The 13,675-nt window shown below is 40.4% G+C and overlaps 1 protein-coding gene across 5 annotated transcripts in view; it reads right to left on the bottom strand.

Moving 5' to 3' along the window:
* Positions 1–13,675, bottom strand: part of magixa (MAGI family member, X-linked a) — a 66,182-nt gene that overhangs the window by 26,626 nt on the left and 25,881 nt on the right. For 3 of the 5 annotated variants that reach the window (XM_067593454.1, XM_067593453.1, XM_067593455.1), the window contains exons 6-15: positions 11,260–11,433; positions 9,706–9,898; positions 9,144–9,214; positions 8,380–8,547; positions 4,258–4,427; positions 4,070–4,172; positions 3,326–3,497; positions 2,578–3,214; positions 706–769; positions 16–231 (exon numbers count right to left, since the gene is read on the bottom strand). In XM_067593454.1, the coding sequence (XP_067449555.1) occupies positions 16–231; positions 706–769; positions 2,578–3,214; positions 3,326–3,497; positions 4,070–4,172; positions 4,258–4,427; positions 8,380–8,547; positions 9,144–9,214; positions 9,706–9,898; positions 11,260–11,433 (1,968 nt within the window). The remainder of the gene's footprint in view (positions 1–15; positions 232–705; positions 770–2,577; positions 3,215–3,325; positions 3,498–4,069; positions 4,173–4,257; positions 4,428–8,379; positions 8,548–9,143; positions 9,215–9,705; positions 9,899–11,259; positions 11,434–13,675) is intronic. The other 2 variants (XM_067593456.1, XM_067593457.1) reach the window with 2 other exon arrangements.

The following is a 13,675-nucleotide window of genomic DNA, read 5'->3' as shown; positions in this document are numbered from 1 at the left end:
GGGGGGGGCATTTACCTTGGTGGGTCCCTGTGGCCGGTAGGTGCCCCTCCTGGGGGCTCTCGAGGGCCAAGCCGGCCTGGCTGAGCGGGGGGACGCCCCCCACCAAGGCACCCGTGGACGGGGAAGGCAAGTCGGCTGAAGTGGGGGGGTGGGAGGAGGGGGTGGCGAGGCTGTGAGGAGAGGGGAGGGGCTTGTAGAGGTTAGGAGTGACGACTGGGGAGGAGACGGGACCTGAGAGAGGAAGACGAGAAAGTTTGTTAGTTCCAAACTAGAGCTGCAAATGACTGTTATTGTCATTATTGATTCATCTGTTGATTATTTTCTAGATTAATTGATTAGTTGTTTGGTCTATAAAATGCTAGAAAACGGTGAAAAATGTCGTTGACGTCCTCTAAATGTCTTGTTTTGTCCACAACCCAAAGATATTCAGTTTACTGTCATAGAGACTAAAGAAACCAGAAAATATTCACGTTTAAGAAGCTGGAATCAGAGGATTTGGACTTTTTTCCTAAAAAAATGACTCAAAACATTTAATTGATTATCAAAATAGCTGCAGATTAATTTAATAGTTGGCAACTAATTGATTAATCGACTTAAACCTGCAGTCAGGACTTGTTTATCTTTATTGGTGCTTTATAATCTCATTAAGTTGCTAATAATGTCAATAATCAATGAACAGCGTTGGAGGTTTTCAGATATGCGTACCTCCTCTGAGGACCAGTAGTACCACTTCTCCCTGTTTGGTGTGTTCTTGCAGAACTCTCTGGACCTGAGGAAGGAAATACACTCCTGGTTATTACTGTATCAGCTCAAGTACAGGACGACCCCCTTGACACCTGTCCAACACCTGTCCAACTACTATCCAACTACTGTCCAACACCTGTCAAACTACTGTCCAACACCTGTCCAACTACTGTCAAACACCTGTCAAACTACTGTCCAACACCTGTCCAACTACTGTCAAACACCTGTCCAACTACTGTCCAACACCTGTCCAACACCTGTCCAACACCTGTCTAACACCCGTCCAACACCTGTCCAACACCTGTCTAACACCCGTCCAACACCTGTCCAACACCTGTCCAACACCTGTCTAACACCTGTCCAACGACTGTCCAACACCTGTCCAACTACACACATCACTGTTAAACAGTAATAATGTTTTATGATGTGACAACGCTGTGGTTCAGGTCAGGTTAGGTTTAGGGAAAGATGATGGTTTGGGTTCAAATGATCACTTTGTAAAGGTTAAAGAAACATGTGGTGGGTTGAAGTTACTACTTCCTTAAAGTTAGGCCACCTTCGTCATCATAGCTACAATAATATATATACAGGGTTAAGGTTAGGGGACGACTGTAGTTACACTTTTTAAAAAACTTGTGGTCGGAAACAGGTAATGAACAGTATTCTCCTGTAACAAAGTCCGCTGTTGGGTTAAAGCCTCAGGGATGTAAACAGGAAGTATAACTGTCATGGGGTCCGTGAGTTAGCTGTAGGCTACAACTTGTCTATATTTGTTTAATTTTTGTCAAATAGTCCCCATTAAAAGTCTGCTGAATCAGCTGTTAGCAGCTGCTGCAGTGTAACATGGATGTACAGACAACTATCACTGGATTACTGAAGAAAACTTTCAAATGTGATGATTCTCAGACAAGTTCTGCAGTCATAGGGAATGTCTTAGCAGATTTATGGACGTTTATTCACAACATCAGAGATGATAATGATATTCTCAGGAAGTGTCAGTCACACTGAATCTAAAAATATGTGTTTCATGTTCGTGTGTTCAGATTTGACTGAGTTATGACTCAAAGGAGGACGAGTTTTGACACAAACTGTGGCTCATGTACAATATAATGATTGTCAAATACACGTTCAACTGTCCACTCAGCTCCAGAGGTGATCCAAGATCTTCATGATGGTCGTCCATATTCCATATTTCATGCAATACTCATAATAATAATAATCATAATCAGCAACATAATAAGTGTAACAAGTGACATCACAGCAATTTTCCTGCTAAAATCTTCCAGCTGGCTTGGCGTTGTAGTGTGGAGAAACACTGTCATATCACTGATAGAACAGATGGTGGCAGTGCAGCGTTTCATTGGAAGAGGAAGAAGAAGAAACACAAGGACAACAACAACAATGGCGGACGCAAGTGTTGTTCTGTTTATTTTCTTCTTTAACAGCTTGTTTAGAGTTAATCGTAGCTATCTACCACCTTTCTCTCCTATAACTGTTGGAATCTGGTCACAATAAACTAAATGTCAGGAAGCCGCAGTGGAAACAGAGACAATATCCTATTTCTTCTTTGCTGGTTTTCTGTGGCTGACTTCCTCGTCTGTCCTCTGCACATGCCCAGTAGGAGGAGAGTTACCCGTTTTGGCGTTTTAATATGGACGGAGGTGTTTGCAGAAATGAGCTGAAACTCCTACTGTTGACGCATGTTGGCATTTTAGAATCTAGCCGACTTCATGTAGACGCAGTCGAAGATTTAAATTCTGGTTAGCCAATAAGAGTGGAGCATTGACATGTGACCCTGACTGTTTGGACGTTGGGTAAATATTAATCTCTGACCTGTGAGAAGCTGAGACTCTGCACGTCTGCTCCGTTGATCTTCACTATAGCGTCCCCCGGCTGCAGGGAGGGGCACTGCCTTCGATCCCAGACCCGCCTCACCACCGCCAGCTGACCCCCCTGGCCCCCCACTGTCACACTGAACCCAAGCCCCCCGCCCTCGTTGCGCCCGAGGGCCACCGGCACAAGCTCCCCACCGGAGGCCGACCCGGGCGACCCCACCCCAACCGGCAGCACCAGCCCCGGGTTTCCTCTGGAGGCCGGGGAGGGGGCCGCATGATTGGCGGGGCACCCATTAAAACCGCAGGGTGGGATGTCTCTGGGCGGGGTCAGAGACACGGAGGTCTGGGGCATCGGTGGGCGCTGAACAGGAGCGCCGGGAGGTGTGGAGGAAGGGGTGGGGGTGTTAGCGGCAGAGGGGCTGGTGGAGGGTTGGTGGAGGCCCGTCTCAGGCTGAGAGAGTGGCAGTTTGGACAGAGTGTGGGAGGACGAGGAGGCGATGGGGAGGGTGGAGGAGGAGATGGGGAGGGTGGACGTAGACAGGTCGCTCTCTGAGGACTTGGAGCTCTGATGGTGGAGGAGGGAGGAGGAGGAGAGGGTGGGGAGAGTGCTGCTGTTGTAGCGAATCAGAGAAGACCTGCAAGCAGGAGGAAGAGGAAGAAACATAAACTTCTGATCAGTCGTTGTGTTAGCGCTCTATAAATAATTGTCTGTTACTGTAGCTAACGATGCTAACGCTAAAGCTCACCTTCGTGTTCCAGGGTTGGAAAGACCGGAGTCAGAGTTGCTGTGACTGGATGCCGTCCTCTCTGGAGGGGGCGGTGGACCCACTGGGGGTTCAGAGGGAGTGGGAGTCGGCGGGCTTGTCAGCCCGTTCGTCATTGGCTGAGCAGCATAGGAGGGCGGGGTTTGTGCCAGTCCTGCGTTAGAGAGCGAGGAAGTTAACTGTCAGTGAAACTAGAAATCAATAGATAATAAAGTGTGTGTTTGATTCTCTATAGGAATTCAACTAAACATGTTTTCATCTCGGAAGAAATAAAACAGAACAATGAGATGTTTGGAAATGCTGGTGTAGTTTGGTGCGAACAGCAGATCTGTTACTTGATTTTATTGCATTTTACATTTACATTTTTTCATTTAGCAGACGTTTTTATCCAAAGCGACGTACATCTGAGATGGATACAACACAAGCAGGGATCTAGTCATTTGGTTTAAAATGTGACGATAGCTGCAACATGCTGACTTTACTGACATTTTTTCAAGGAAGGTTTGAAAAAAGAGGCGTTATCTCAGGACTTCCTGGTTCCTGTAGTAAAAGTCTCATTCATGTTTCTCATGTCAGTAGTTCTCTCTTCTACAGTTTGGATCAACATGAAACTCTCCTGACTGAATCATCAGTACAAAAGATGAAAAACTGTGTAGTTTAGTAAAAAGTCGAAGCTACAAGACGTAAAAACTGAAGGTATATATAAAGGTGACTCATGTTCCTGACCTGCAATGCTGCCATTGGTGTCCAGCGTGCGGCTGTAGGTGAGGTGCGTCAGGCCGCGGTTCAGGTTGGGGGGGTTGGAGGGCTCGCTGGGGGTCTGTGGCTGCTGGAGGAGTTAGAAGGTTAATGATTTGTATACAGAAACATACAGAACACATATATAAACTGAAACATCGGATTAAACTCCGCACCGTCTCCAGACTCTGTTTGGGACATCCGTCGGGGTTGTACAGCATCGGGTATCCTCTCCTCAGCACCACGTCCACGCTCTGACCCATCGGCACCGACTTCAGCATCTCCACCACCTCTTTATGAGAGCGACCCAACACGCAGCTGTCGTTGATGTAGACCAGGATGTCGGCTGCAGAGACACACACACAAGAGTCCAGTCAGTCTTCAGGTCAGTTTATCATCATCTGACGCAGTGACTCACAACCTTTTTCTTTAATGGACGTTTGTTGTACCATCGAGTACACTGACAACCCCCCAACCTGCAGGGTTTCATACTTTAATTTCACCAATTTTTCACCACGAATGACACTCAATTCTGATTTTGTCTCTCACCTTTATGAAGTAAAATGTTCATTAAAATGTTTGGCCAGTGCAGCTCTTTGGTTGTTTTTACTACTTTTGTAAATCAGCAGAAGGATATTTAACCAGCTGTCTACACCAAGCGGTAACCTCCTGCAGTTCCTTGAATGGCCACTTGAGGCTCCAAAAGCGAGTCAATCCCCATAGACCCCCATGTTAAAATGACCAACTTTACAGCAGAAATAAACATGTTTACAGCCTGGTACAAACAACGGTTTTGGTCTCTGTAGCTAATTTCTCCTTTCATGACAACTGTACGGGGGGGGAATTTTCACCTGTTAAAATTTTATTAAGCCGTAAAGTTCTGCATAATGAAGGACATGGCTGCTTTGAGTGACAGGTCCACCAGCCGCTAGGTGGCTTGTTTCAGCCATTCGGCCCGCCTCTTTGCCCATTTTTGATTGGCTGGGAGTTAGGCAGCGTCACGCACTGCCAAGATGGCGACGGCCAGAGCGGCTCACTTTGAGCTTCAAAACCGCTCTTCAGTTGCGTCCCAGACTGACTCCATGATGTTGAGATCAGAGACCATCTGCTGCAGGACTCCTTGTTCTTCTTGTTGTTGAAGATAGATCTTTATGACTCCAGCTGGATGTTTGGGCTTGTTGTCCTGCTGCAGATGATCAGACGCCTCCCTGATGCTGATGCTGCATTATGGAGAAGGCCGGAAACGCTCCCCAGCTCAGGAACATCTTGCCAATCCTTCTATAGTAATAGACCCTTGCAGGTAAATAAAATGTTGTAACATCAAGTAACAACTAAGGAGTGATACAATTGTTCAAATTTCCAAGTATTGATTTTATGTTGGGAGAAAATGACAATTAATCATCTGTCCACTAAGTTGGACAAACTCCTTGAAAAATGCGTATTTAAAAAAAAAGACGTTCAAATATTTTTTTTCATGCCTAAAGAGGAATAAAAACCCTGACTGAGGTTATTATAATTCATGAGAGAAAGGCTTAAAAAAAAAAATCACACACCCTTTAAAATCCAGAGGGCCCTTTGACCTTTTGAAGCTCTGGTGACTCCTCGTGAGGGTTACGACACACCCAGCTGTCCATCTGTCTGTGTTACTGGTCTGGTACTGGTCTATTCTGTACACACAACACCTGTTTCCTGTCATTCCATAGTGGGAGAGGGATTCCTCCTCTGTTGCTCCTCCTGAAGTTTCTTCGAAAGGGGAGTTTTTCCTTATTTGAACAAATAAAATTGACTTGACTTGAGATGAGTGGCAGGAGGTGATTGTAGGCAGCTGGACTGAAACTGGGTCAATGAGCGTACAGAGTGTTTCTCATAAATCTAACAAAGGTGTTTTTGATGAAAATGCATCACTAAAGACGCTTAAAACAGAAAAAATGTCTACAGACAAGAAAAAGCAGGAATCACGATCACATAACATGATGTTGAGGATCTGAGTGAGATTCTGATGATGTCGTCTGATCCATCGTACGTTTCTCCTCATTGTTGGTTAGTTTGTGTCTTTTTAACCAGTTTATTACAGTTTCTGTTTTTATTGTTTTCAGCTTCAAGATTTTCTTGTATTTCTTGTCTTTTCTGCTGCCTGTTGAAACTCTCTGCTCTCTTTTTCCCAGGAGATTTTATGAAATGTGTGTGTGTGTGTGTGTGTGTGTGTTACATTCCTGACTATTTATCCTGAATGCACGTGAGCAGGTCTGATAGTGTGGGAGAGAAAGGAGGCTGTGTGTCAGACAGATTAGAGAGAGAGTGTGTGTGTGTGTGTGTGTGTGTGTGTGTGTGTGGATTAGCTGTAGATCATGTGTTTTGTGTTTTGTGTCCGTGAGAAAAAAGAAAAAAAAATAAAGAGCTGAGAAGCGAACAGATTTGAGATGTTTGTCTAAAACTGTCTCTGTTTTATAACATCTGAACACATCAGATCACGTCGAGTTTAAAATATGAAACATAACAAACACTTAAAAATATCTGGAAAGCATCCAGAGATACGCTGATGTCAGGAATCTCCTCGTGAATGTTGATGAGAATCCTTTTTCTATTTATATGAACATTATGTAAAAAGAGAGAAAAGTAGGAGGAAAGCGAAGAAAGCACGATGAAGAGTTTTGTTTTGTTTTTTTGTTTTGATTTTTTCCAAATTCATATTTATATTTTAAGCTCTTGAAAACTATAAGATGGAAAAAGACGCGTTGTTGTTTGGAAAAATGATAATAAAAAGATTCTAAGAAAACAAAAATAAACTAAACACATCAGAATAGTCTGTCTGTTTATAACAGTAACAACAATCACAACTAACAATTATCTTCATTATCCATTAAGTTTCATTATTGATTCATAGTTTTGTCTATAAATTGACTATATGTGTCTATAAAAATAGTGAAAAATGCTCTTTATAAAGGTGACGTCTTCAAACGTCTTGTTTTGTCTGATCAACAGAAAACTCTACAAGAGCTACAAAGATTAATCAATTCAACTATTTTAATAATCAATGGATCATTTGGAGTCATTATTTTAAGAAGAAAATGTCCAAATTCTCTGATTCCAGCTTCTCAAATGTGAATATTTTCTGGTTTCTTTAGTCCTTATCGTTGGTCTTTCAGAAACACTGATCAACATTTTGATCAGTGAAGATTTCACCTGTGCTGAAAACAGTCCTGTGTAAAACACTGAGGGGTCGTGTTGTTTAAAGTGTTGGTGAGACGATGAAATATGATCCAGCAGTCCGGTTGGACTAACAGATGATTGCATTTAAATGCTGATCCTAAAAAACACACTGCAGAGCCGTTTGTAATATTCACAACTCTGGAAAGTTATCAGACTGCAGCCTGTTTACTAGTGTTCACCATAGACTGTATATAAAGATGGACGTCATGACAGCTTCATGATCGCCCCCTGGTGGCTGGCTGCAGTATAGGTCATAAGCCCCGCCCCCTCCGTGTTAGCAGATGGGACACGAGCCAAACTAAAAAAATCAAAGTACACGTCAAAGATGGTTTCTTTTTTGGTCATTTGGTCATTTCAGGTAGTTCTTATCATGCTGATGTTTGTTCAAGTGCTCATTTTTCTTGTAAGTTTGTTTTTAATTAGTTATTTGACGATATAGAAGGGGAGGGGTCTGATGTCATGATTGACAGCTGTGACAGCCGCTCTCAAACCTCCGTCAGGCAGCGGGACAGCTGAGGGGGGCGTGTCCCGCGGGCCGTCATCCCGCCACCCGACTCTACTGCGCATACTCTGACTCCAAATGACGTCAAAAAAAGCAAGATGGCCGCTCCCGGAAAAGAGATATTTTGGCTTCAGTTTTGCGTAGTGGCAGGAAGTGGAGACGCGTCGTTCATATTTATATACAGTCTATAGTTTGCACATGTGGAGTGCGTCTGTGTCTGTATCATGTTTGGTTTTATATCATTTTTACTCTGTATTTATTTCTATATTCTTCTATATTAATACTCGTATCATTCATACAATGTTTATCTTGTTATATCATTATATTGCTCATATTATCCCTGAAGAGTATGAATGGACTTCTACACTATCAATCATTAAAACTACATAAACACAATAAAACAATGATGTAACTTCATAGACGGCCATAAAACGATCCTCATGTGCTTCCTGTCGTTTTTATCTCAGTGCGTCTGCTTCTGTTCAACATGTGGTCTCAGTACTGAACCCTGCAGGTAACCAATCATAAAAAACAACTGTAATATCAGTACTGATGAAGCAATACTTGCAGTAAACAGTATCAGTACCTGTGTTGAGAGCGGGCGGGCCTCCAGGTGTGACGCTGTACACCTGCAGGAACTCTCGCGGTCGACTTCCTCCGACGATGTTGAAGCCGAAACCTCGAGGACCTTTAGAGAGTCGAGTGTGGATGGAATAACCCTTCAGCTCACTGGGCTCCTCGGTGAACTCTGGGACTGAAACAGAATAAAACACTGGTTCACACTTGAAGACTTACTCTTTAATTTTTAAATAAACAAGTTGTACAAAGTCTGATTCCTGTATATTTTATATAAAACTACAGTAGTAAAATCCTGATTGAAGGCAGTGGACTTTTATTTAATTATTTCACTTCTATTTTGTCTTTTATATCATATAAAATAAAATGCTGGCAGGTGGTTGAGACTCTAAATATAAAATAATAAGAGGAAAAGTTTGCTGATAATTTCATAAACTGCAGTAAAATCTGAGTCGAACCAACAGGATGTGAAACAGTTTGTGAGTCTGTGCTGCCTCCTGCTGTCAAAATAAGTCTAAGGCAGTGGTTCTCAATGTGGGGTCCTGGGACCCCCAGGGGGCCTTGAAGGGCTTCCAGGGGTCCCCAGCATAAAGGGGAATAATTTATTTTCACTATAATTCATCTATAATTAACACAATAACAATTATTATGGTCCTTTGATGTGAAAAGGTTTGAGAGCCACTGATCTAATGTAACAGGAAGTGAGTCTTTGTGATCCTCAGCAGCAGATTACAAAGTAAAAGACAGAAACAGGAAGTGACAGTTTGGACTTACGTTCTGTACAGGAAATCGTCTCTTTGCTCTGAGTGCGAGGATCCAGCCAGCTGGTCGTCTTTGAGTTATGACTGATGGAGAGACACATCATCATCATCATCATCATCATCATTATCATCATCATCATCTGTTCATTTATGGTCAGAAAGCAACATTCGCAGTGACTCCTGGGTAATGTAGGAACACTAGAACCAGTCAGAACTTGACTGCGTGTTAAAGTTTGGTGTTTTCTGAACCTGGTTTGACTCTGTGTGAAAAATATCGGCTTTTATAAATAAAGGAAACATTCAGTGATGTTTCTGATCTGAGCGTCTGGTGTCGTCTCACTTTGCAAATTAACAAAAACTGACTCATCCATTAAAATTAAAGAGTACTGGTGCAGATAATGAGGCTTTTAAACCATCACTAAGTACCAAACTACACTGAAAATATGTTCGATTTAAGCTAAAATGTTATTAAAGTTTCCTCAGATCAACTTAATATATTACAAACAATCAGAATCAGACACCAAAATGAGATAAAAATCAGATTATTGATGTTTTTAATTGATCTCGTTACTCACTCGATGTAGTACGGCTCTCCTGAATCACTGAACGCTAACTCCCAGTTTTCAGGCAGCGGACCTCCTCCTCCTCCTCCTCTTCCTCTTCCTACTCCTCTTCCTCCTCCGTTCTCTATTGCCTCCCGGGTCCCGACCGTCGACTCCCATGATTGGCTGAGAGGCAGGGTGGTGGGCGGGGCTCCGGCTGAACCTGCTGAAAGAGAGAAAGAGGAGCGTCAGTGTCACACAAAAACACACACCTGGTGAAACGTTAAAACAACACACACACGCACGCACGCACACACACACACACACACACACTCACACACACACACACACACACACACTGAAAATATATAAGCATATAAGCTTCGTAAAAATAGAATTTTTTACTGCAGAGTTGTTGTGTTGGATTACATTAGATTACACAGGTGTTCCTAATAAAGTGCACAGTTAGTGTATCTATAAATGTGTATCATCTATTTAATTACAAATTCTGGTTATATTGGTTTTCAACTTTCCATAAGAATAATAATGTACAAAAAAATGCCATAAAAAATACCTGATATACAAACATGTAATTCAAATGTTTACCGTGACTTTATATTAATGACTGTATGTATTTGTTATTTTTTCCATCCTTTATTTTTGCTCTTTTGATGCAGATGAAGCGACTCCAACGATGAGTCAACAGTAAAAAACATCATCATAACTAAAAGACCTGCATTCATAACTGAAGATTAAATAAACAAGTTGTACAAAGTCTGATTCCTGTATTTTTATACACAACTACATAACTACAGTACTAAAATCCTGGTTGAAGGCAGTGGACTTTTATTTATTTATTTAATATCTATTTTGTCTTTTATATCATATAAAATATAATGTCGGCAGCTGGTTGAGACTCTAAATATAAAATAACAAGAGGAATAATTTCCTTGGTCGAACCAACAGGATGTGAACAGACTTTTAAATCAACAAAGAAGAAGGAAAAACCCTTTAAATGACATTTTAACGTTTGTATGGATTTCTGTCCTTTTCTTTTTTTAGCAGGTAGTTTACAAAAAATGCCATAAAAAATACCTGATATATAAACATAATGGCTAATGGTAATTCAAATGTTTACTATGACTTTATATTAATGACTGTATGTATTTTTCACTCTTTATTTTTGCTCTTTTGATGCAGATGAAGCGACTCCAACGCTGAGTCAACAGTAGAAAAACATTTCAAAAAGTCTTCTTATTTTATCACAACTTTTGTTTATGGACACAAAACCTCAACCAAGAGGAAGAAAAATCCTTTAAATGACATTTCAACGTTTGTATGGATTTCTGTCCTTTTCTTTTTTTAATAAAAAACAAAAAAACAAATTCAATATGAACATAAAAGCAGGAGTCTGTAAAATATTATGTAAAGATATTCCCCAGGAACATGTTTCAACTGTGAAGGAATCATGTAGGATTGATGCAGGACAATGAATTACTGAACAAGTGCTGTCACCAGGTGTGTGTGTGTGTGTGTGTGTGTGTGTGTGTGTGTGTGTGTGTGTGTGTGTGTGTGTGTGTGTGTTACCTGACAGTCCGCTGTCTTCCTCGCTGTTGTCTCCTTCCTCCACAGCTTTCTCCAGGTTGCTCAGAGATTTGCTCCTCGTCCTGAAGTTCCTCAGCAGGTTTCGATGTTCCTGGTACGTGATTGGTGGACTCTCCGGACCGATGTGGACGGGGCGGGGCGTCCCGTAGTAGTTCCCTGTGATTGGATGAAGAAAAAGGAAAAACAATCATGGTGGAGCTGAATACCAAACAGCAACACATGACAGGAAGTAATGTCCAACAACAGTCAAAGCTCACTGATTTAAAGTTCAAAAACTCAAAAAAAACATTATTTGTTGTTGAATAAGTAATAAAATATGTATATGTGTGGATTTGAAGAACAGTGAAAAAAACAATAAAAGAGAAAATATAAAAAACAATATGAAATAAGATATACTACATAATGAAAAAAAGGAAAAGAGGAAAATAATGATTAATGTATTTTTTAAATTGTTTGCATAAATTTATTGATTTTACTGTGGACAAAAAAAACTCCCAAATTGCAGCTTTAAACCAAAATATTCAGAGATTTAAAGATTTAACGTCATTTTTAGGACCATCAATTATTGTTCACATTTACAAGTTCGAATCCTCATGTGCAGAGTCACCAGTAAAAAACACTTAATCTGTTAAATAGTTGATCTGTGGGGGAGGATGTAAAACAGACATATAAACACATTAGCGGCGGGTTAGATATGATATTTCAGGGTATTTCTGTAATAATGATGTTCTTGATGATATAATAAAATACTTTCTGACTCTGTTTTTGCTTCTTCTTGACGTGGTGGTACAGGAAAACAATAATGAAATATAATTCAATAAGGAAATAAAAATAATAAAAATAATTTAATGTTTGTTTGTTTTTTTTTACCAACATTCTTTTTATTGTTTTCACAACATAACGAAGAAATATCAAGTAATAAAATTACATACATTGAACAAACATGTCAACCCTCCACCCCCCACATTATTCCAGGTCTTGTTTGGGGGTCAGGATAATGCTTTATAGTCCATTACCTTGTGTAAAAAAAGGAAGAAAAAGAAGAAATATTTCTACAATATTATTTACTGTTGTTGTTGTTTTCTGGAATAGGTCATTTATTATTATGGATATCTCAGACAACCACCTGCTTATACTTGGTCTCCTGGTGTTTTTCCATGAGAAACACCATTAACACACTTAAGTCTACAAATATTCGTTAATTCTTTTTAAATTTCAAATTATCCGGATGTAAACCTGATATAAACAGCTGTGGAATTAAGGGTACTTGATGAGTACAGAATTTTTGTATTTCTGTACATTGCCAAGTACAATGGAAAAAAAAGTACCTTTTTCCTTCTCACATTTAATACAAATATCAGTTATAGCGCTGCTGTTATATCTGTTTAGCTTTTCTGGAATTATATATGTTCGCATCAACCAGTTATACTGTAGCAATTTCAGGTGGGTGTTTCTTAGTTCTCCATTGTTTTCTATTGGGATGTCTTCCTGTAGGTCCTCTCTCTATGCCTAATGTTTTTTTTTTTTTTTAATTGTTTGGGTAAATTCATTGATTTTACTGTGGACAAAAAAAAACTCAGTTTCAAATTGCAGTTTTAAACCAAAATGTCCAGAGTTTTAAACATTTTAGGTCATTTTTAGGACACTGTGGATTATTGTTCACATTTACAAGTTTGAATCCTTTTTCCCCAAAATGCAAAAAGTGCAGATTCACCAGTAGAAAAAACACTAAAACATCTATTAAATATAAGACTTGATCTGTGGCGGAGGATGTAAAACACACGTATAATCACATGAGCGGTGGGCGATATGGCCTTTAAATAACATCATGATATTTCAGAGTATTTCTGTGATAATGATGTTCTTGATGACATCATAAAATACTTCCTCAAACTCAACCAGGTGCTTCTTCTTCTTCCTTGTTGTTGTTACAGTCGTCTTTCTCTTCTCACATATTACTGTCTGATCGTTTTTAACCACACTGATGAACTCCTCCGTTGACCTCATTACATCAACAAGTAGGAATATCACCGTTATCACGATATGAAATTTTATTGTATCATATTAACAATTATACCAATATTATAATGAATAATACAATATGTCAAATCCCTGAATCATCATTATATAAAGTCTATTAAAGAGAAACATAAAGTAAAGAAGTACCGAGCCGGTTTTCAGGTTCGTCACTTTGTTGAGTGTGAACACAGAAATGTTTGTGTGTGAATTCAGTTTCTATTTTAGTCTCATTAATCCCGTCAGATTAAAGCCGACAGAGAGACACAGAGTGGGTTAAAGAGAGAGAGAGAGAGAGACGAGACGGCGAACGAGCCGCTGACAGGCAGGTTTGAGGTCTGAAGGATTAGAGACAGAAAATCCTCTTTTCCTCCCAAATACT

Source organism: Thunnus thynnus, chromosome 6, assembly GCF_963924715.1.
Source record: "Thunnus thynnus chromosome 6, fThuThy2.1, whole genome shotgun sequence".
Classification (NCBI taxonomy): Eukaryota; Metazoa; Chordata; class Actinopteri; order Scombriformes; family Scombridae; genus Thunnus; species Thunnus thynnus.
The sequence above is the reverse complement of the archived record's forward strand: the minus strand, read 5'-3'. Positions and strand labels throughout refer to the sequence as shown.